Source organism: Notechis scutatus, chromosome Z, assembly GCF_049901735.1.
Source record: "Notechis scutatus isolate UNSWTSFEM ecotype Mainland chromosome Z, rNotScu1.2, whole genome shotgun sequence".
Taxonomy (NCBI): Eukaryota; Metazoa; Chordata; class Lepidosauria; order Squamata; family Elapidae; genus Notechis; species Notechis scutatus.
In genome coordinates this window covers 58837911-58861265 of record NC_142025.1, presented here as the reverse complement: position 1 = coordinate 58861265, position 23355 = coordinate 58837911, and the positions used below count along the sequence as shown (strand labels likewise).

General features: G+C 42.1%; 1 protein-coding gene across 3 annotated transcripts in view; it reads right to left on the bottom strand.

Moving 5' to 3' along the window:
• The window catches only part of ZDHHC3 (zDHHC palmitoyltransferase 3), a 78544-nt gene that overhangs the window by 31595 nt on the left and 23594 nt on the right, over nucleotides 1-23355 (bottom strand). For all 3 annotated transcript variants that reach the window (XM_087947770.1, XM_026678472.2, XM_026678473.2), the window contains exons 2-4: nucleotides 7084-7413; nucleotides 2978-3102; nucleotides 1080-1176 (exon numbers count right to left, since the gene is read on the bottom strand). In XM_087947770.1, coding sequence (XP_087803896.1) covers nucleotides 1080-1176; nucleotides 2978-3102; nucleotides 7084-7389 — 528 coding nt within the window. In that variant the 5' untranslated portion in view covers nucleotides 7390-7413. The remainder of the gene's footprint in view (nucleotides 1-1079; nucleotides 1177-2977; nucleotides 3103-7083; nucleotides 7414-23355) is intronic.

Here is a 23355-nt window from a genome sequence, read left to right as displayed (position 1 = left end):
TTAAAGGGGAATTGGAGCTCAGAAGCCCCCTCCTTTTAGGTGTTCTGTTTGGGGAATCAAAGAAAAGCCTTGACAGTTTAAAACTTGCCGCTCGTCTTCTAAAGTGGCTCAGCGGCAGGGCTTCATGATGTCAAGCCAATCTAAGTGCCTTCGTGATGGCAAGTGTGTTAGGAATGTAAGTCACCTAACAGTTATTTGGGTTGGAAATATATAAACCAGGATAGACATTTTAATACTATGTCTTTAAGAAAATGCTAAAACTGTAATTGGGTGTGGTTCCGCAAACAGCCATAAGATGGAGCCAAAACCTGGGTTGTTGAAGAGTGTCTCAGAGTCTCAGTGAGTCTCTCTATTCCTTCTGTTGGAGACAGTTGCCATTCCTCCTAATGACTGTTACTGATCGTTGATGTAAGTCTGTTACTGAACTGTTGTTGATACTGGACTTTGATATTTGGATTATCCCTGAACTGAACACTGACTGCTTTACCTGTGAATGACTTGGACTGCTTATCTTGGACTGTGCTTAAAAGTTTATTGGAAGTAAAAACCTACATTTACTGTACAGTGTATCTGTGTGCTGTTTGTGTATTATTCTTCACCACTCTCAATACATCTCCCTGTATGTGCTCATTCTCCTAACGGGGAAGTACCTCAACAAAGTGGATGTGAGTGCTTCTGATTACCACGGAAGCGACTGAGAGCTCCCTGGGGAGCCAAATTGTGTTCAGATGGCAGACTTTGCCAATTTGCCGTCAAAGTAATGTTTCTTTTGAAATAGATTTAAAAATAAAGTTTAAACTGTAATTCAAACCTGTTTAATTTCTCCTAGTCCGGCCAAGGAAAAAACCAAGCTGCCTACCTTACGAAGGCTGAGCTAAAAACTGGGGGACGTTAAGGAGGAGTATGTGGAGGAGGAGGAGCCTCCTATCAATCAAGCCCAGCCTATCCGAGCTAAGTCTAAGCACCTCCCACTGCTGGATGCTCGGAGCAGCTAATTGGAGAAAAATTGAGCAAGATCTACTTGAAGCTCCAGGGCCAATTTCAATAGTTACACAGATCACCCACTCAGTGTTACTTACAGTAAACAATACAAAGTATTTCTGGTTGCTCTCTCCTACACAGTTATTAACCCATGGGCAGTGGTGATCCATTTTCCGTATACATCTCTTGCAAACACTAAAAGGAAATAAAAACACCACAAATTAAAATATAATCCCAACTACATTGAGAAACCGGTCTTCTATAGATACCAAACTGTGGAATAAATATTTTCACTTTGTCAAAACCTACAATGCCTTTTCACACTTTCTTAGATTCACAGTCATTTAAAGTAGAAGTAAATATTAGATTTGGAGCATTATAAATGGCAAACTTTGCTGCAAATCTCTAATTGTTTTAGAGGTTCTAGTTTTTATTTCATTTTTACTTATTTCAGTTAGTTTTCAGTTATTAAATGTAACTTAAATACTAGTTAGTGGGGGGGGGGATTTGAGAATTTTCAGCATTTTTGAAATGCAATTCACAATAAACTCCATGCTAATTAGCAGATTAACTTTTTTCACTGACTACATGCATTCAGCTTGTGTCCTGTGTATACTGGTGCTATGGAGCACATTTTAATCCTATTTCTGCTTCTGTATGAGCATACATGTTACTCGGGATCAAAAACTCTATACTACCTTTCCTTTCATACTTTATCAGAGCAAATGTGGGGGAAGGTGTTCCACTAACTTCTGCATGTTCTTTTCACGCCGGTGTTCATTCCCCCTCACTATGTTCATTCCCCCTCACCATGAGACCTCTTTTTATAACTTTTGAGAACAGATGTTTTATGATTTGACACAAGGGACAATCCACTAATATGGTATACAACTATCAACTAAAATCAGATGTAGGTGTGAAATGATTTACAATTATATAAAGCCTGGTCAGTCACCACTATACAGTTCTGGCTTCTGGTCAGAAAAAGTTTTTTTGAAGTCTTGAAGACAACACTTCATACATGAGAACTAAGACAAGTTTAATAAACTCACTACTGAAAAAATCCATAGATCATTTTAAAGCCTTCATGCATATCCAAGCTGTCTTCCAGTTGTGTTATTATTTAAAGAGGAAATAAAAATAAAAATAAACGGTCTTCCCTTGCAGGTGTCCATATTTTTGTGATTTTCCTGCTACCAGACGACTTTGAGGGCTTGGACAGAATGCTAGGCCCACAGATATCTTCAGAGGAAGGGAATAGATATCCACACATCCATAAAATACTGCCCTTGTGTGTGTTTGTGTTTATGTGTACATGTGCGCACCCACACAAGCAAACACATACCAGGAAAGTATGTTTCCAGATGTGTGGATCTATCAGTGGAAACAAGTCTAAACTACCACATAACTCAAAATGAATAAATTAACATATTACAGATTAATAGGTATACAAACCTGCTTTTTTAAGCAGTAAGTTTAAAGATGTTACAAAATTCAGTTCTGAATTATACTGAGTTTTGCAACACAATTAAAATAAATAAAAATGTAGAAATGTGCTAAAATCATACTAATAGATGAGTGATTCACATGCTAGATTAATGCTGATGCCTCTATTTACCATATTTTTTGCTCCAAAAGATGCACTTTCCCCCCTTAAAAGTGGGTAGAAATGTCTGCATGTCAGTGCCGGTCCTTTAGTGAATAGCAGCCAGGCTGCAGTGGCGGGATCCTTTTACAGTGCTGAACCCCACCTCTTCTGTCTTTGTCATTGCCCACCTCTTCTGTCTCTTTTCCGCAGTGCAGGAGTCAATAGACAAAGCTGGCACATGAGAGGACACCTATATATGGTCCTCTCAGGCTCTGCCTGATTTTTTTTTCTTGTTTTCCATCTCTAAACCTAGCTGTGTCTTATGGTCAGGTGTGTCTTATAGTGCGAAAAATACGGTAATTACAATAGTAACATAAATAGATCATGATGATGATGTATTATAATTACCTGCAGTGATGTGCTCTGTCCGGTTTGATACTACAGCATTTTGGGCACTTATAAACTACTTGTCCTGGCTTCAGCTGTAAGCTCTCTATGAATTCTTTTGTGGCATTACCCTTGGGTACTGCACCCTAAAAGTGAAAATACACAGTGCAAGAACACTGGGTCACAATCAGAACACTCTGGGGGCCCTATTATAGAATTTAGGAAAGCTTAATGACAATGCATGTTACAAAGGTATAGCCCAGTGATGGTGAACCTTTTTGTTGCGGTGTGCCAATAGCGCACATATGCACAATAGCATGTCCCGGAACCCACAATGCAATGCGCCCCTCCCCCCTGAGCATGCACGCGCAACACCCCCACCCCACCCCCATACCTGCACTGCGCATCCCAGCTGATTTTCGGCCCGTTTGAGGCCGTTTTTGCCCTCCCAGAGACTCAAGGGAAGCCTCTGCAGCCTCGGGAGGCCGAAAAATGGGCCTTCCGGAAATACAGGAAGTGCCTGTTTTCAGCCTCTGGAGGCCTCTGGAACCTGGAGGAGGCCATTTTCAGAAAATGGGCCAGTTTCGGCACTTCCGGCAGAGGCTTCCCTTGAGCCTCTGGGTGGATGAAAACAGCCTCAAATGGGCTGAAAATCAGCTGGGAGGCGCATGCATGCGCAGTGCAGGTTAGTTTGGCTGAAGCTCGCATGCCATAGGTTCGCCATCATGGGGATAGCCCTTTGAATCTGAAGCTAAAATGTGCAATCAAATGACATAATAGTTTATGAACATGTGGCTTAGTGATAGTAATTCCAGTCCCAATAACTGTCCTAATATGAGGATTACCTATGCATGCAAGGCATTCCATGTCTAGAATGCTAGCCAGAAATATGTTTGGTGTAGATACACAGATATGAATCAGATCAGTTTTGTTCCAAATGTAGACCACAATACAGTTATTTTGGGTTAAGGAATTTGGGAAGAGAAAGATAAGAAAAAAATTGGCTAAAGCTTTCCCTGACAATAATGGAAGATGCTGAGAGAATAAAGGGAAGGCTCTCAGAGATTAGGGTAGAGGTGGATATTCTGCAATGAAAATAGACCATTGAGAAACTGTAGGTATTTACAGAATATATTACCACCCGAAGATTTCAATACCATTCACTTTACACATGGTAAATATGACAAGAAAACAGAAGTTCATATGATAGGATTATAAATATAAATTTTATGAAAAGCTTTCTTGCTATAGAAGCCCATATGCAATATAAGCCCATATGCAATTAAGTAAAGCATGATTTTTCTATCTTGTTAATATGGAAACATTATAAGGGATTTATAATGAATAAAAAAATTAAATGTCATTTATGATTGTGTAAGTTCCAGTAAACATTACTAGTCCAGAAACCATCCTCATAGCAACACAAGAGATTCAGAGGAATATGTAGTCCTCATGAGTTCAAGCAAACTTCTATAATGGTTGAAATATTTAGTTTTGAAGTACAGTACCAGAAAACAACTTTCTACAAATATATGCTGTGCCCAACATATTTAATCAAAGGAAAATCACCAGAAAACAGATAATTACTATAAGGAACAAATAAATATATGTGTGCTTTCAAGCATTTTTTCTGCAACTATTCTTAAGAGAATTCAAAGAGAACCAGTAAACTGGAATTAGAGGCCCAGTTTCTGTTTTAAGTCAGCACTATTGAGGTGAACCCAACTATCAATTGCAGCTTTTGATTCATCCAATGAACTCATGTTCTACTGATGTTTCCAATTAATTTTAGTGGTCCCCTTAGCATAAGGGAATTATAGCAAATACAATTGGAGAACACTAGGTACCTATCCCCTTTTTAAGACCTGTGGAAAATCTAATCATGCCAAATATGATTTCTATAATAGTACAAATCTCATTAAAAGCTATTTGAGAGTTATTAAGCTGTGGAGTCCTTGCTGCTCCCTGAGTTTGATGCAAGTACTGATGATGTTATTTAATTTGGTAATGAAACATCTGCGAGAAAACCATCAAGTTCAGAGCGCATCAAAGACCCAAACGTTCAACCTGAGTTACAAATATTCTCTTCTAACTGTAGTTATGAAGCTATATTCAAGTAGCACTCTAACAACCAATTGAGATATTTCATTCTTTTCCACAAGGAGCTACTTTGTGCAGGTGCAAAAATGAGTTAATTCACTGTAAAAAAAATTAGCTGCATTTGTCTAAATATGGCAACACATCTTCCAGCTTCATGTCACTTTAATTTGGCTGTAACTAATTTCAATATATTTTTGTGAGTTTAAACACACACATAATTATAAGACATTTCATTACCTAAGAATAACTGAACTCTTTATTATAAGAAAATACAAAATACATGCAAATACAAGTGGTCCTCATTCAGTGACTGACACAGTGTGGCTGCCAGTGTCCCTGAGGTCATATGATTACTATTTGGGCACTTGAAAATTGGTGTGCAATTTTGATAGGCAAAGCATTCTGCATTATATGTTAACCATTTGCAACCTTCACTTCCAAGAAGCAGTCGCTGGGGAAACCAGCAGGAGGTCTCAAATGGCAGGCATCACCACAGGACATTGCTACATGTGAGATTTGCATAGTAACAACTAAAATTGCTGCAACTGTCACTGTAAGTCACTAGTCACATGACATTAACTTTATGATTGCACTGCTTAGCAACAGAATTGCCCGTCCCAATTCCCATCATTAATCAAGGACTACTTGAAGCACCTTTTGACAACCCTTAAACTAGCATGTCTTTTCCTGTGGTCAGCTGCAGAGGCCAGCATACAAATCCTATGAAAAGACTGAAGTGCTTTAAGGAACTGCCAACAGGTAGATAGATATAGGAGCACTCCTAAGCCGCACCTCTTTGTATCTACAGTTATAAAGGTAAGTGCCTAAAAATATTTTCAAAAAAAAGGAAAATATTTTCACTAAATTCATTCATTTTCAATTTAATTTCTATTAGAGACTAGGATGCTCAAACTATAAAACAGCATTATTCAAGGGAAAATGCAATTTGCTGTAAACATGAAATTCAAAATTGATTTTAAAACTCAATTCTGCTTTTTGTTTTTAATAAGATTCACATCCACCCTGTGAAGAACTCAATGCCTGTTATTTAAGTGTTTAAAAATGTATTTGGATAAAATTTTACCATTGCTTGGTATGTGCATTTTGGTTCCCATCATCCCCAGTCAATATAGCCTCTGCTGGCAGAGACTAGTGGAAATTGTTGTTTGGAGGGTAATTATAGATGTATAACTATTATTCTATACTCAGGATGAAAAAGCATTTTTCATTCAAAATACAATATAGTTATTTAAAGAGACAAACACATAAAACAGGTTTTTCTAGCTTTTCATGTCATGGTATGCTGTCAATATTACATGTATTGAAACAGATAAGAAAAAAGGACTCCTATACAAATCTTCATCTGTGCATTTTTTTCCCCCCAAAAACCAAAGGAAAAAAAACCCAAAGAAAAAAAATGGATCCATATTGTACTGTTTGAGGATCCTAACAATTTCTTACGTAGTAGTCTACAATGCATATTTAAAATAATAATTAAGGACAAAAAAATAAAAGGTGTGTTTTTAAGAAATGATGCTATTAAACCAAGAGTTATAGAGTTTATATTCTCTACACATTCTATAATTTTTTTGGTACAAAGCAACCAAAAGAAAAGGCAACTGAGTCACATGTTCCTAACTTAATGAGCTGGAATGGTCATTTAAGTTACTGAATCTAAATCCCAAACACCTGGAGGAATCCAAATTAAGGCATTCCTGACAGCCTTTCTTAAACATATCCAGAGGAAAAAAAATATTTCATTAAAAGCTGCTTTTATATATTACTTTTTAACATTTCATTTAAATCTCTCTCCCTATAACAAAAGCTTAATTTTGCTACTTGCAGCAGTATACTCTGCTTCTGTTTAGATTTCTTTTAGAAATTTAAATTGTATTGCCAAATCCCTTCTTAATGTTTCTCTTCTAAGTTTATTGTTACATCCATTAATGTGCTTTTGTGAATATTCTTGTAGCTCTTTTTCTAAGCCTTTACATTAGTTTGAAACGTATTTAAAGTAATAAACTTACTGGATCTGTTAACATTGCTCTCAAATGTGAAGCCAGAGCCAGGAATGCCAAAGTATTGAAAACTATTCCATTGATTACACTATAAATATAGTCTCTTGATGGAAGCAGCATTACGAGGATGACTACAAAGTCAGCATAAAATACCAGGAGCCAAGTGATAACTGCACAGGCAATACCACAACCATCTCGAATAAACCACATTGTTCCTGAGGAACTGTGGCTGGAAGGTGGGACACACTTGTCCGGTTGAAGATATTCTGGTTTCCTCTCAATATCTCTGAAGCGGTGAACTGGAGTAATCATCATAGGTTTTAATGTCCATTCTTGGATCTGGAAAAGAAAAGTTCTCCATTTTATAACTTAATAAAGAGTAAAACTTTCTACCTCAGATTAAAGTTTAGTGAAGCAATGATAGAAATATAGCAGATGGCAACAGTGTTGTTAAAGAAGGCTAAAATATTAGCAATCCCCATCTAAAACATATTTTGGTTTGCATTTAGCTTTTTATCATATAAACATTGAAGTAAAAGAATAATCTTAATGAAACTTGAATTTCACCAGGAACACTACAAGCAAATGATATTGTTCAAACATGTATGGTAGAAGAATTTGTAATTCTTCTAATTATGGAGTGATTCAGTTTCTGGAGGTTGACAATGTAAAATTTTTACAACACAGCTATAGTTAAAATTTAGTGTTGTTTAGTGTAAAAATACAAATGCATTCCATTATGAAATAAGCAGTTTTCCTCAAACTTATCAACTTCAGTGAAGCAGATTGTGAAGTGATATGTAAGAAGTATTCCTGTAAAAGATAGAGCCAGGGTAATGCCATTTTTGGCCTCCAAGTAACATAAGGTACTTTACAGAATATTACTGGAATATTAAGTAAGACATTGTGTAAGAATGTTCTTTGTATTTACAATAACAAGACTGTTTTGCACATTTTGGTTAAAGATAGTTGGCAGGTCACAAAAGATAATCGGCAGGTCAGACTGACCAGTTGTCATGCTAAAATTAATAAAGCTGACAATAGTAACAGCTGCCAAACAGGATGGAGATTATGTCAAAAGGTATGGAGATGACTGGAAATGAGTAAACAGATGGGATGGAAGTTACGGGAAAAAAACTCTTGCCCCACCCAGAAATAAGCCAATAGGATGAGGAGATGGTAACAAGGCCGAGCTTCTGAAAATGTATATAACTGTCATAGATTTCTATGGAAAATGTCTCCTATCTCCTCCCCAAAAGGAGAAAGAGCCAAGCCTTTGCAAATGCTTCTAATAAACACTTTTTATATTGTTCATGTGTCTCTTGCTGTCACGACTTAAAAGGTGATAATAATCACATTAACATAAAGAAAAATCATACAACAGTATTACCACTGCAAACTCACAAGTGAGTGTCTAGCAATGTAGTGAGCTCGCCTTGATGAATGTTGAACATCAATGCCCCCAAACCATAACTTAAAGATTTAAAGATGGAATATGTTATTAATCTTTGTGGCTTATTTTCAACAAAACATTTTTTTACTTACAAACAATTAAAATGTACATTTTTACTTACACGAAAAGAGTTATGAAATACTTTTTGTTCTGTATTAGTATAATTCTAAATTTTGAAAAGATAATAAGTAATGGTATTTGTCAGAAGAAAAATTTATGTCATTATCTAAACACATTTTTCAAAAAATACATTTCCGGGAATTAAATTTTCATCAAAAGATTTAGAAACTGAATCAAACCAGCATTCAATTTCCCCTAAGCAACCTTTGTCCCAGTGGTATTCAGCCAATTTGCATCAGTTTAGGATAACTTTTTAAATTACAATTACAGACAAACAAAAACATTTTAACAATAACAGTAAAACATAAAAATAAAAGAGAATAATGTATTGCGATTGGTGGTAGATTAAGAGTGGGCAATTAAAGTTTGCCTAATTTTATATACAGCATAGCAAAATTTGGGTACATTCAGACAAACTGCTTCATACTGATCTGATAACAGTAGCTACATGTAAAAAAGATCAGTATTTTTCGGATATTTTATTAGGTAAGGTGTTATAAATTGAGTCCATGAGTCCTTATATAGGGTGGGATTCACTTTTTTTTACTACCGGTTTTATGGGTGTGGCTAGGTGGGCATGGCTAGGTGGGCATATGACTGAGTGGGCATGGCCAAATCAACATCACTCATATAAAAGGGGCCTCACTTCGCTGAACCGCTCATCTCATCTCCAAAAATTTTATGCAAAATGGAATTACTTGAGAAACTGTGATTCCAAGTCACTTGGGTTTAAATCTGATTTAAACTAACCTAATCCACCTCCCTGAATCAGGTATCAAAGATCTACAAATCTTTTTCTACTTGTACCAACCGTATCCCGTTACTACAATCTATGAAAACTATACAGGTAGTCCTCAACTTACAACCACAATTAGGATCAGAACTTCTGTTGCTAAGTGAGGCAGTCATTAAATGAGTTATACCCAATTTTATGACATATTTTGTCACAGTTGTTAAGCAAACTGCCATGGTTGTTAAGTGAATCCAGTTTCCTATACTAACTTTGCTTGTAGGAAGCCAGCTGAAGAGGTTGCAAATGGCAATCATTTGGACACTGCAACTATTATAAATACATGCTGGTTGCCAAGTGCCTGAATTTTGAGAACATGACTGCAGGGATTCTGCAATGGTCATAAGTGTGAAGACCAATCTTAAATCACTTTTTTCAACAGCACTATAACTTTCAACAGTTGCTAAGCAAATAGTTGTAAATCAAGGACTATAAGTATTTACATAAAATGCTTGAGCAACTCCATTCCCAGCCATTCCGCAAGCAATTTTCTGACTCATATACCTTTTACATCATAGATATAAAATCTGTAAAATACTGTCTTCCCCTGAGGATAACTTTTGTACCTGCCTGTTTATAGTTACTTAACTTGACAAAAAAGAGATTTCTCTTTTCATATGTTTTGTAGATATGGGAGCACGTTAGATATAAAGTCAATTTTTATAACCCCCTATTGTCCAATGCACACATTGATTAACAAAATTAATAAGAGTTTATTAATAAATATAGTGGATTTCAACAACTATTTCCAGATATGATATATTATTAGCTTGATTAAGAAATAAATGCTGTGAATTACGAACACCTTACATACAGATTATATAAATTTAGCATTTTCACATCAGCTGTATTTTCCAAAGATATAATGCCAATTATAAAGATTCTGTTTCACTGAGTGGCTTTATTTAAGAAATGATTTCATACCACAAATTCATCTGTTTTTTTGAACTTACAATTGACCAAAATATAAATATTGGAAAATTTTGCATGTTGAGTTTTTGATTTGATAAATTACTACCTAAAATAATGATAAACAAGGTAGAGTTCAGCTAACTGTTCTAAGAAAAACATGATAAATGCACTTTTATGCCACTTCATTTTTTTTCTGCTTTTGAAATATTAAGTTTAAGCAACAATACAAAAGAAAAACTTTTGTAATATTTCTTGGTTTTTCTCTTCATTTTCTTATCCCAATTTTCTCTGTATAGTTTTAGTTCTTTTTTTGCTAAAATAAAACAATTTTAATTTATATTATTGAAAGAGACATCGTCTTCCTCATAACTAAATACCCATCTATTATGTGGAAGAAAACTGTATCACCATAAAGTGTCCCGTCTGGGACAGAAGAGAGGCAATCTGAGCCTAGATACTAAGCCAAAAAATCCAATTACATTTGGACAAGAAATTCAAAACAAGAAAGAGCGGAGGGCAAAGCTATTGGTACATGACTCATATTTTGAAGGAAAAGACAAGGTTGGGGATGCTTTGAATCCACTGTATGGGACCAGATAGTATTTTCGTTCTGCTTCTTTGTTTGATGAGTGGTTTCAATAATGAAATATACTTCCCCCTTCGCCCCTCAATACCTTTCCCCTAAGGACTCTGCAAATACTATGATTGTCTAGAGCTGAAAAGTACAACACGGGAATTTACCAATTTATATGTTTGTGTTTTGTGATCATCCCATGTGGTTGCATTAAATAAGACAATGCAGCATCCTGAGAAATGCCCCTTTAGTATTGTTAGGAATGATAGTCACCTAACAGTTGGGTTGGCAATATATAAACCAGGATAGTTATTGAATACTGTTGTATCTTTAAGAGAATGCTGTAATTGTGATTGGCTGAGGTTCCTCCAACCGCCATAAGATGATCCAGAAACCCAGTTTGTTCTCTTCTTGCATTTCCCTATTGCTTTTTGCCTAATCGTCATTCTGCTGGAATTGCTGTGAGTCTTGCAAACTATTAGCAAACTCCGTTCACTGAACTTTGTTTATGATACTGGACTTCATTTTTGGATTATCCCTGGACTGATTGTATTGAATACTACCTGATTTAACTGTGTATGATTTGGACTGTTTGTTGGACTTTGTTTACCCATTTACTGGAAGTAAAACCTACATTTTACTATTCAGTGTATCTGTATGCTGGTTGTGTGTTATTAAACACCACTCTCACTACGTTTCCCTGAGTGTACTCATTCTCCTAACGGGGAATACCTCAACAAGCATAAAATTATTATTTTTGCAACGTTAAGTCTTTTTCATTCTAAAATGGAAATAATAGTGGATGAATTTATTTAATTATTAATTTATGGACTCCTCACATCCTGGACATAAACTGTTTTAACTCCAACCCTCAAAAAGGGCATTAGTACTTACCTGAGATGCCCATTCTCTGTGAGCTGTGAAGAGCATCCAGTAGTGGGAGGTGCTTCAGTCTCTTCATGTACAAGCTGGGCTTAATTTGTGGGACGCTCCTCCTCCTCCATTGGACTCCTCCCAAGCGTCCCCCAGTTTTGGCGAAGATGAGGTTATGAACACCCTCTCCCCATATGCCTTATCTAATCATTGGCTGGAACAGGACCCCACCAGATGGAAATTGGGTGGGGCTGAACGTTCTTCACAGCTCATAGGGAATGGGCGTCTCAGGTAAGTACCAACGCCTTTTCTTCCATAAGCTGTTCAGAGCATCCAGTAGTGGGACATACCAAAGCTTGGCTTGTCCTATGGGAGGGTCTCCATCTGGCTTGGAATCCTGGGCCTTATGGAACCGTTGCAAAACTCTTCTGCCAAAGGAAGTCTCAGCTGAGGCAAAGATATCTATTTTATAGTGCCTAATGAAGGGCGATGGAGAGGCCCAAGTTGCCACCCAACAAATTTCTATTATTGGCACTTGCATGGCTTACGCTGCCGATGTTGTGGCGCTTCTGGTCGAATGCGCTGTTATGCCCCTGGGCACCGGTAATGATTGAGTCTCGTATGTTTTAGCTATCTCAGCCCTTAACCACTGACCTATTGTAGAAGATGAGACTTTGCGTCCTTGAGTGGTTGGCTGAAACAAAACAAAAAGAGTCTCAGTTTTTCTGAAAGGCACTGTGAGGTGAATATACGTATGCAGGGCCCATCTTACATCAAGCTGATGCCATTGGTGTTCCAATCCCTGAGTTGGCTTCAGAGAAAAGTTAGGGAGTATCAGTTCTTGTGCCCTGTGAAAAGCCAAATTAATTTTTGGTATGAATGTAGGGTCTGGACGAAGGACCACTCTGTCTGAATGAAAAATGCAAATATCATGTCTGATCGATAAGGCTGCCAGTTCCAAAATACGACGAGCAGATGTTATTGCTACTAGAAAAACTACTTTGAACATTAGAAAAAGGAGACTTGTAGTCTTCAAAGGCTCAAAAGGACACTTCATGAGTGCAGCGAGAACCTTGTTAAGGTCCCAAGTTGGATAACAGTGAACCACTGGAGAGCGTAAGTTTGTGGCGCCATGAAGAAAACTCTGTATGCATGGATGATGAGAAATAGATGGTAGGTCTCCACAAGTGACGACAGAGGCCAGGGACATTACCTGTCTTCTCAAGGTATTTGATGAGAGACCCTTTTCCAGTCCTCCTTGTAAAAACTCCAGTATTTGAGCCACTGATGGAGAGCTGGGATCAATGTGAGATTTAACACACCATTTACAGAAACTAGTCCACGTGGCATTGTATATGTGAGTTGTTGAGGGGCTCCTCGCTGCTTGGATGGTGGCGATAACTTGGCTAGAGAACTTCTCATTTTTAAGACGTCTCTGCTCAACCTCCATACGGCTAGGTGTAACCTGTTATAAGTAAAATTTGGTTATTACACCTGAGAATATAAAGAGCCAAACTGAAGCCATTTTGTGTTCACAGTTTGAACTTTTAAAGCTCAGAACAGTTATGAAATGTGTTTTCTGCTAGGAATAATACCAGACTGCCACACTCTGTACTTGGCATGAGGCAGAGGTATGTACTGGGGTGCTCTGACATTATAAATGTCACATTAAAAGATATTAATGTTTTCTTATAATCCTCTGGAATTTGATGTTGAAAGTTGTCCATGAGAGGTTGGATAATATCCGTATATGGAAACAGGAAGTGTTATGTAACCATGTGATTTGCTAAACCTGTATAAGCTGTATTCACTAAATGGAAATGTCTCCTTCCTCCTAGAAAATGTTTTTTTTCTGGAGTACAGGGGTCCATACTGCAGTATTTTCCCTAATAAAGCATCCTATGGAGCAGATTATCAAAAGCCTGTTGTTTCATTTTTATGTACTTCTCACATAGCCATTGAGGGTCCAGATGTTGAAGAGGGCCCTGGGTGAGCGAGACTCTGTCCAGTGGGATTCTCCATGGTTCTGCTGAGGACAGATCTCGGAGATCTGCAAACTACGGCCGCCTGGGCCAGTATGGTGGCACCAGCAAAAGTTTCGCTCTCTCTTCCAGAAACTTCTGGATGACCTTGGCAATCACTGGAAGTAGAGGGAATGTGTACAGAAGACCCAGAGGCCAGCGGCAGCAGAGCATATTGATGTTGTCCGCTCCTTGTGAAGGGTATCTGGAAATGAATCTTGGGAGCTGAGAGTTGAAAGGGGAAGCAAACAAGTCTATTATCGGCTGACCGAATCTCCAAACCACCTCTTGAAACAGGCTCGGGTGCAGGTGCCACTCCGATTGATCAACTGTAGCCCTGCTTAACCAGTCTGCCTGGGTATTCGACAGACCCGATATGTGCTCCGCCCTGACGGAGAGCAGGTTGTTCTCTGCCCAAAGTCACACCGCTTCCCACATGAGTTGTTTCGAATGCGTGCCCCCCTGCTTGTTTATGTGGGCCTTTGTTGTCACGTTGTCGGTCAAGATCAGTAGGTGTTGGTTCCGAATCTATGGGAGGAAGTGCGAAGAGCCAGATGAACTGCCCTGAGTTCCAGCCAGTTTATGCTGCACGACTGTTCTATGGAGGACCAACGGCCTTGGGCTGTGAGGGACTGATAGTGAGATCTCCATCCAAACAGGCTGGCATCTGTCGTGATGGTAAGTCTGTGGGGCTCTTTGAACTGGCAACCTCTGTTGATGATCGGCCTGGTACACCAGTGGAGAGATATGAGGACCTTTGACGGTTCAGTGACCTTGTATTTGGAGTTGCTTCTTCCTGACCTCTGGTACAGAAGAAGGAACCGCTGCAGAGATCTAGTGTGGAGTCAAGCCCAGGGAATAGATATGCATGAGATCATTTTGCCTAATAATTTGGATAGATCGGCCAAGGGTACCCTCTTGAGCGTTCTGATTTCTGTAGCGAATTGTTGTATGCTGTTTTGTCTATCTGGTGACAGGAAAACCTTACCTTCAACAGTGTCTATAATTGCCCCCAAGTGGACCAATCGAGTCGATGGAGTTAAATGACTCTTTGTCCAGTTTATTGAGAAATCGTGTTCCAGTGTCTGTAATGTAAGTTGAGTGTCCCTAATGGATGGACACTAATGATGGATGGAAGTTGACAAAAGTAATATGTCATCAAGGTAGCACTGAAGCTGTACGGGAATACCTCTGAGATGGGCGGCCAATGCTGCAAGGACCTTTGTAAAGGTCCTGGGGGTGGAGGGTAGTCCAAAGGGAAGGGCAACATATTCAAAATGGTGGTTATTATAACAGAACCATAGAAATTTACTGTGGGGTGGTCTAATTGGAATATGTAAATACGCCTCCATCAAATCTATTGACGTAAGGACGTCACCCAGTCTGATGCCGAGTAAAATAGATTGCAAGGTGTTCATTTTAAACTTGCAATATACCAAGAAATGGTTGAGTCATTTTAAATCTAAAATTGCTCTCCACCTCCCCAAACTCTTCGGAACAACAAAACGATGTAAGTAAAAACCTCACCCTCGTTGTTAGGACCTACTGGTTGAATGGCTCATATTTGTAGTAGATAGTGGATAGCTGTTTCCATAAGAGTCCGTTTAACCGGATCTCTAGAAAGAGGGCACGACGTGAAGAAGTCGTGGGGGGTGGATTGGAACTCTAGAGCTAGGCCAAATCTGATCGTGTCTCTGATCCAGGCATCAGATGTTGAAGAGTCCCATTGATCCGCGAATAATTTAAGGTGTCCGCCAATGGGAGCAGAGTTAATGGTTCTATTTGGGGCAGCAGAAGGGGCATTGGTTCTTACCTGATACGCTGCTTCTCGTCGAGCTGCGAAGAGCATCCAGAGTGGGAGGTGCTCCAGTCTCTGTAGTCACAGGCTGAGCTTGAATTGAGGAACGCTCCACCTCCTCCACGTGACTCCAACGTAGCGTCCCCCAGTTTTGCGAAGACGAGAAGACAAAAAATCGTGTTCTCATCCTAACTACCTTAGTGGTTCATTGGCCAAAACAAGATTCCCCACCAGACGGTGAAATTAGGGTGGGGCTGGATGCTCTTCGCAGCTCAACGAGAAGCGGCGTATCAGGTAAGAACCAACGCCCCTTCTCCATAGAGCTGCTCAGAGCATCCAGAGTGGGACATACCAAAGTTTGGCCTGTCCTACGGGAGGGACTCCGTCTGGTTCGGAATCTCCTCCGGGTCTCTGAGGACCCGCTGTAGGACTCGTCTGCCAAATGAAGCCTCCGCTGAGGCAAAAACGTCAATCTTGTAATGCCTAATAAAAGGTGACGGGGATGTCCAGGTGGCCGCCCGGCAGATGTCTGTTATTGATGCCTGGCTGGCCCAAGCTGCCAAGGTAGCTGCACTCCTAGTGGAATGTGCTGTTATTCCACTGGGCACCGGCAAGGCTTGTGATAGGTAGGACCTAGAGATTGCTGCTCTGATCCAATGACCTATAGTTGACGGGGATACTTTGTAACCTAGTGTCTTGGGCTGGAATGAAAGGAATAAAGATTCTGACTTCCTAAAGGGCTGAGTGCGCTTGATGTAAATACGCAGAGAACGTCTCACATCAAGGGTATGCCACTGTCTTTCCCTATCCCGTGAGGGTCTGGGACAATAGTTCGGGAGAATGAGTTCCTGCACTCTGTGGAAAGCTGAGTTGACTTTGGGCAGGAAGGTAGGGTCAGGTCGGAGAACCACCCGATCGGTGTGAAAAATGCAGAGGTCCTTTCTAACGGACAGGGCTGCGATTTCCGATATCCGACGGGCTACAAGGAACACCACCTTGAATGTTAAAAACTGGAGAGAGGTCTCCCTTAGGGGTTCGAAGGGGTGTTTAGTGAGTGAAATGAGGACTTTATTAAGGTCCCAGGTTGGGTACCGGTGTACAGTTGGAGGGTGTAAATTAGTGGCTCCCCTAAGAAAAGCCCGAATACGGGGATGATGGGAGGGAGCCACTGTCATCGCAAGAAATGACGGTTGACAGAGCTGCGACCTGTCGTTTCAATGTATTGGGGGATAGTCCTTTGTTCAGTCCCTCCTGAAGGAAGTCCAAAATTTGAGCAATAGACAGAGAGAGTGGGTTGATTTGGGATTGGTGGCACCATCTACAGAAGATGGTCCATGTAGCATTATAGATTCGGGTGGTTGAGAGCCGTCTGGCAGCTAGAATAGTGTCGATGACCTGGTTAGAAAACTTTTCTCTCTTTAAACGGTCCCGCTCAACCTCCAGACGGCTAATTGGAGCCATTGTGGGTTCGGATGCAGGAGGGGCCCCTGAGACAACGAGATCCTGTCCGGTGGGATCCTCCAGGGGGGGCTACTGATAGGTCACGGAGGTCCGCAAACCACGGTCATCTGGGCCAGTAGGGGGTCACCAGAAGCAGTTCCGCCTTCTCGTGGATCAACTTCTGAATGACTCTGGGAACCAGGGCTAGTGGGGGGAATGCGTACAGGAGTCCTGTGGGCCAGGGACAACGTAACGCATTGTGATTCTCCGCCCCGTGAGAAGGGTACCTTGAGAAAAATCTCGGGAGCTGAGCGTTGAGCGGGGATGCGAAGAGGTCCACGACCGGTTGTCCGAAGATCGAAGACGCCTCTCTGAACAGTGACGGATGGAGGCGCCATTCTGACTGGTCGATAGTGGCCCTGCTCAACCAGTCTGCCTGGACGTTTGAAACTCCCGAGATGTGTTCTGCCTTGAGAGAGAGGAGGTTGGTCTCCGCCCAGCGGCAGAGGCACTCGGCCTCTCTCACTAGCCGAATAGATTGTGCCCCCCTGTCTGTTGATGTGCGCTTTGGCTGTGATATTGTCTGTTAGGATAAGGACATGATGTCCGCGTACCTGGGGAAGGAAGCTGCGTAAGGCCAGGTGTACAGCATGAAATTCCAACCAATTTATGCTGCACAATTGTTCTGTTGCCGACCATCTGCCCTGGGATGAGAGCGATTGGACGTGAGCGCCCCATCCGGATAGGCTGGCGTCTGTGGTGAGGGTGAGCCTCTGGGGCTCCTTGAAGTAATGACCCTTGTTGATGGCTGGTTTGGTCCACCAGAGGAGGGACATGAGGACCTTTGGAGGTACCCTGACCATACATTTTGAGTTGCTTCTTCCGGATTGCTGGTATGGAAGCAGGAACCACTGTAGGGATCTGGTGTGTAAACGGGCCCAGGGAACAATAGAAATGCATGAGACCATTTTTCCTAATAGCTTTGACAAGTCTAATAAGGTCACCTTTTTTGATCGCCTGATCTCCCTTACAGATTTTTGGATACTGAGGAGTCTTTCTAAGGACAGGAAGACCATCCCCTTAACTGTATCGATCACCGCCCCCAGGTGGGTTATTCGGGTAGATGGAGATAGTTGACTTTTCTTCCAATTTATAAGGAAGCCATGATTTTGGAGAGCAGTGAGGGTAATCCTGGTGTCCTTTTCTGCTTGGCGTTTGGAGGGGGACAGGATGAGGATGTCATCCAGGTAACAGTGAATGCGGACCGGGAGGGTTCTAAGGTGGGCCGCTAACGCCGCAAGGACCTTGGTAAAGGTCCTTGGGGCTGAGGCGAATCCAAAGGGAAGGGCCACGTACTGAAAGTGGAGGTTATTATAACAAAATCTCAAGAATTTGTAGTGGGAGGGCTGGATTGCGATGTGTAAGTATGCTTCTGAGAGGTCTATGGAGGAGAGCCAGTCTCCTTGCTTGGTTCCCTGGAGAGTGGATTGTAAAGTGTGCATCTTAAATTTGCGGTGAATTAGATGACGGTTAAGTCTTTTTAGGTCGAGTATGGCCCTCCACCCGCCTGAGTGTTTGGGTACTACGAAAAGGTGAGAGTAGAAACCTCTCCCTCGTTGCGAGGGTGGGCCGGGTTGGATAGCTCTTATGTTGATGAGGTGTCGTATGGCGGAATCCATTGAGATTACGTTTGGTGCGATCCTTGGAAAGGGGGATATCATGAAATGGTCGGGGGTGGACTGAAATTCGAGAGCGAGACCGAATCTGATGGTGTCTCTGACCCAGGCGTCGGAGGTGGATGAGTCCCATTGATCGGCGAAATGTTTGAGACGTCCGCCAACGGGAGGGGAGTGTTGGGGCCTATCTCGGGCGCCGGAAGGGTCTGCCTCCTGGTCCCCGAAAGGGCCTTTTGTAGCTAGTTCCCCTTCTGTTCCGGTCGCCCGAGTCGGTTCGATCCTGGGGTTGGGCCGACCGAAAGGAAGGGGCTCTCTGGAACCTGGGAGAGAAGGGGGTCTGGTAGGAGGGTCGAAAGGACCCTCTCCGATAAGGCTGAGAGGCTCTGGGTTCTGACCTCCGAAAAAGAGAGGAGAGAAATTTTTTCTTACTCGGCTTTCTACCAATAAGGGGTCAAGGGCCGGGCCGAATAATTTGTCTCCCGTAATGGGAGCTGAGGCCAATTTGACTTTGTTCTTGACATCTGCCTGCCAATGTTTGAGCCAGAGCAGACGACGGGCTGTGACATGCGATGAGATAGCCCTGGTAGAGAACTTAACTGAATGGTAAGTGGCGTCGGCCGAGAATTCGGCTGCGGCCGTAAGCTTGGCGATGTCCTGATGCGCCCTGGTGTTGGATGAAGGCACATGCTGTTTTAATTGGCGGAGCCACCGGATGGAGGACCTGGTAAAAAAGGATGCGGCCGTAGCCGATCGAATGGCCCAAGCATCAGATTGGTGAGCCCGGCGCAAGGCCAGCTCGGCCCGCTTGTCTTCTGGTTTCAGGGCCTCCAGAGCATCGCTTGGGGTTGAGGAGGACGCTAAGCCTACTATGGGCTCGTCGACCTCGGGAGTATTTAGTAGGTTAGAGAAGTCTGAGTCGAGGTTAAAAAACCTCTTATCCTAGCTGGATGGGGCGGGAGGTGCCCCTGTTGAGGCCAGCTGTTTTGATACTAGGTCAGAGAAGATGGGTGGAGCTGGAATGACTTCGGCCTCCACTACAGGCTGTTTAAATATGGAGTCATCCGGGCCCTCCGAGACTGCCGGGGGGAGGTCAGAGGGTGACTGTGTACTCAGCCTAAGATGTTTTTGGCCTTGTATAATAGGGATTTATATAGGTGAGGTTTGAATAACCCTACAAAGGGGTGAGGCCCTCGTCCTCGGACATCTCTCCTTCCATTGGCTCCGCCTCTGAGAGGGGCTTGCTGTAATGCATGGACCCCAGATCGAAATCATCATCTTCCCTGAATTGATCCAGACCCCCTTCCTCCTCCTCCTCCTCCCTTTCTGAAAGAGGGATGTCCCTCTGTGAGAGTACCTGACCATGGGGAAGTTCCGTTCTGGGCAGGGACCTGCCACATAGAGATTCGAGTTCAGGGGCCATCGGGTGGAGGCCGGTTAACTGCTGGAGGCCCTCCGCAATTCCTTGTCGGATGGCCAGCTGCATCCAGGATCTTACTTTCTCTGGAACCTCATCTATAGATGGTTCCTCTTGGCGTAGGCCAGCGGCTGTAGGGGTAAACGTAGCTTCGGGTGCCCGTCTAGCTGGTGTTGCAGTGGCTTGAAGACTCTGTGAGGGCGAGCTGCGCCTGGATAAGGAGGAATGGTCTGGAGGAGGGGGTTGGGAAGAGGTAGAGGGAGCGGAGGGTGGGAGGACCGGAGGCACTGGCCGTGACCCCCTGGTTCGTCTGTCAATCTCCTTTTCTAATGCCTTATGGCGTCTTAAGGCGTCCCTCTTGGATGTTTCCTTAGCCTGCCTGCGCAAATGGTGAGTTTTAGACTTGGCCTTCAAAGAAGGTCCTCTGGAAGAATTGTCCTCTACCATTTTAATGCTAGGTATAAGAAGGGTTACAATGAGGCGGTTGGCTCGCCTAGGGGTTCGACCTGCAACAAGGCCGGGTGTCCTAATAGTTGTTCCATGCCCCCCTTTTGGAATTTTTTATTTATTTATTTATTTATTATTTATTTAAGGTATATTGATATAAGGCTAAGAGCAGTGACATGCAGTTAGGAACTGATCCAACAAAGGGTAAAAGTTTGGGAAATAAGGAAAAAAACTAAATGCAATAAGGGAAAATAAATGATTAATTTGTCCAATTAGCCAAATGAACGCCTGAGGCCGGAAAAGGGAGAAATGGCCTCGAGCAGGTGCCTTCCCAGGCGGAACTGGGTGTTTCCTATTGCTGCTGTTACTTCGCCTGCTGAGTGGGCTGCGGGAAGCCAACAACAACTGTACAAAGGTAATCGGGCTTAGTTGCCTCGAAAAATAAAAGTAGAGGGGAATGCAGCTCTAAACAGGCCTCCGGGTCCTGTTTGCAAGGAGCAGAGATCGCACCGCAGCTTTTTTTTAAAAAAACAAAAATGGCGCCCGGCCACGAGGCAACGTTCAAAATGGCGGCCGCCTGCTGACACGAGGGTTCAGGGGCTCTCAGTGGCGGAATTGTCCTCCCCAAATGCAAGCCAGATTTGAGGGCGCAAGAAGGGGCAGGAAAGGAGAGATTTGCTCTTCCCTGGTATAGCGGCGTTCGTTGGGGGAAAACAATGGAGCAGTTTACATCAACAGAAAAAACAAGCCGCTAGCAATGAAATGGAGAAAAGGGAAGCGGCGGAGAAAAGCGGCAGGGAAAGAAGGCTTTGGATGGGGGGGGAGGCAGCGCGAGAGCACTGCTATCCCTCCCATTTGCCCCTTCCGGGGCGAAAAAACGCTCTTCTGGGGAGGATAAAGGTAACCAGTTGCGCAGAGGCTAAGAGAGAAATATAAACAGTCCAATCTGAGAGAATGCAATAAAAGCAATAAGGAAGTCCTGAGTCAGCCAAGGAGCTCGATAGAAAGCTGCCTGTCTCTTACAAGGCTGAGCTAAAACTGGGGAACGCTACAGTGGAGTCACATGGAGGAGGTGGAGCATTCCTCAATTCAAGCTCAGCCTGTGACTACAGAGACTGGAGCACCTCCCACTCTGGATGCTCTGAGCAGCTCTATGGAGAATGACTGGTTTCCTGCCCCTCGAAAAGATCTTTTGGCTTGGCCACGCGTTCTATTTTTATCCCCGAAGTCGAGTGTCTCTGACTGTTGTCCTGGTCTGAAGTTAGAGGGTCTCTGGGGACGAAAAATCTTGCTGAATAAGGTCCTTGATAGAAGGGACGAAAAGATCCCCTCCGAAAGGACTAAGTGTTTCTGGTATCTGATTTATGAAAAAGAGAATGGAGTACCTTTTTCTTATTCCTGGTCTCAACTGGTAGCAGATCAAGAGCAGAGCCAAACAATCTGTCCCCCAAAATGGGAGAAGAGGCAAGCTTTCACTTATGCTTCGTGTCAGCTTGCCAATGTCTTAACCATAGCCAGTTAGTCAATGCTATACTGTATGGGCAGTTGGCACACCCAGGGGCCTGATCCAAAAATAGAGAGGGTACCCTGATAACAAAATCCCCTCTTTTTTCTTTTTCTTTTTGTAGTTCTATGAGTCATATCTCAATAATAATTTTTTGTTAGTATTATTATTAATATCGTGTGTGTGTGTGTGTGTGTGTGTGTGTGTGTGTGGTGTCTTATTCTATCAGCTTCATCTGTATTTAATTTAGTTAGGCTGGATTCTACTCCACATATGATGGATTCTGTGAGGATATTTTTGGGTGCCATAGCATAATTGAATCCTTTGGTTAGGACATCTGTTTCTGTTTTGGTGAGTTCTCTGTTGGAAACGTTATATACTAATTGTTTCAGGTGTTGTTGTGAGTTCTTGGGGGCTTTCTTGTCATGTTCTAATTTCTTTAGTTTCTTCAAGAGTTTGTCATTTTTGTAAGTGGTCTCAGTTTCAGGTCTCCAAGTTGTAAGTTGTTTTATCTTGTCCCAAAGTAGAGGGTGGATTTTGCTGCTCAATTCCAGGTGTAGTGTTAGCAAATTTTTTTTTAACTGATCCAATTGGAATCTCTTTCTGTGGAGCTCGTTCCTGAGTAGAGCCATTTCAGTTCTTTTCAGGATACGTTTAGCAGCTGCTGTACTGTGATGAAATGTTAATTTAAGCAGGTCGGTGTTGCACTGTTGTCTCTGCAGCTGCGTAGGAATTTGAGATCACATAGTATTCCTGCTCTTTTAACTTCCAGCTTCTCATAGGTTTTGGTCTGGCTGTTTATTTCCTCCCCATAGAGGTCTGATATTTGTTTTCTTAAGTTTTCGTGGGTATTTACATGTATGGTATTCAGCTTTGTTCGAGTATTTTCCCACGTCATTATAGTTGTGCTTTTAAAGTTGTAGCAACGTTTTGGCAGAATCTCATCTGCCATCATCAGGCTTCTGTATTGTGTTGGTCTGTGAGTCAGACTTTCACAGCTGTTTCTGTTTTAAATTTGGGGCTAGCCTACTGCTGTGCCAGAATGGTTTTTTTCTTCATCCTGATTGGTTGGCAGTCTTGGTCTGTGTTTATTGGTCTTGGAGTTTGCTGTGTTCTGCTTGATTGGTGTTTTTTAATATCTTCTGTCTGTTTTGTGGCTTTTCTTGTCTTGATTGGCTGGCAACATTGTGGTTCCTGTATTGGAGGCTTTTAGTGCGGCTTGGCTCCAAGTAAATGGACGGCTATCATTTATTAGGAAG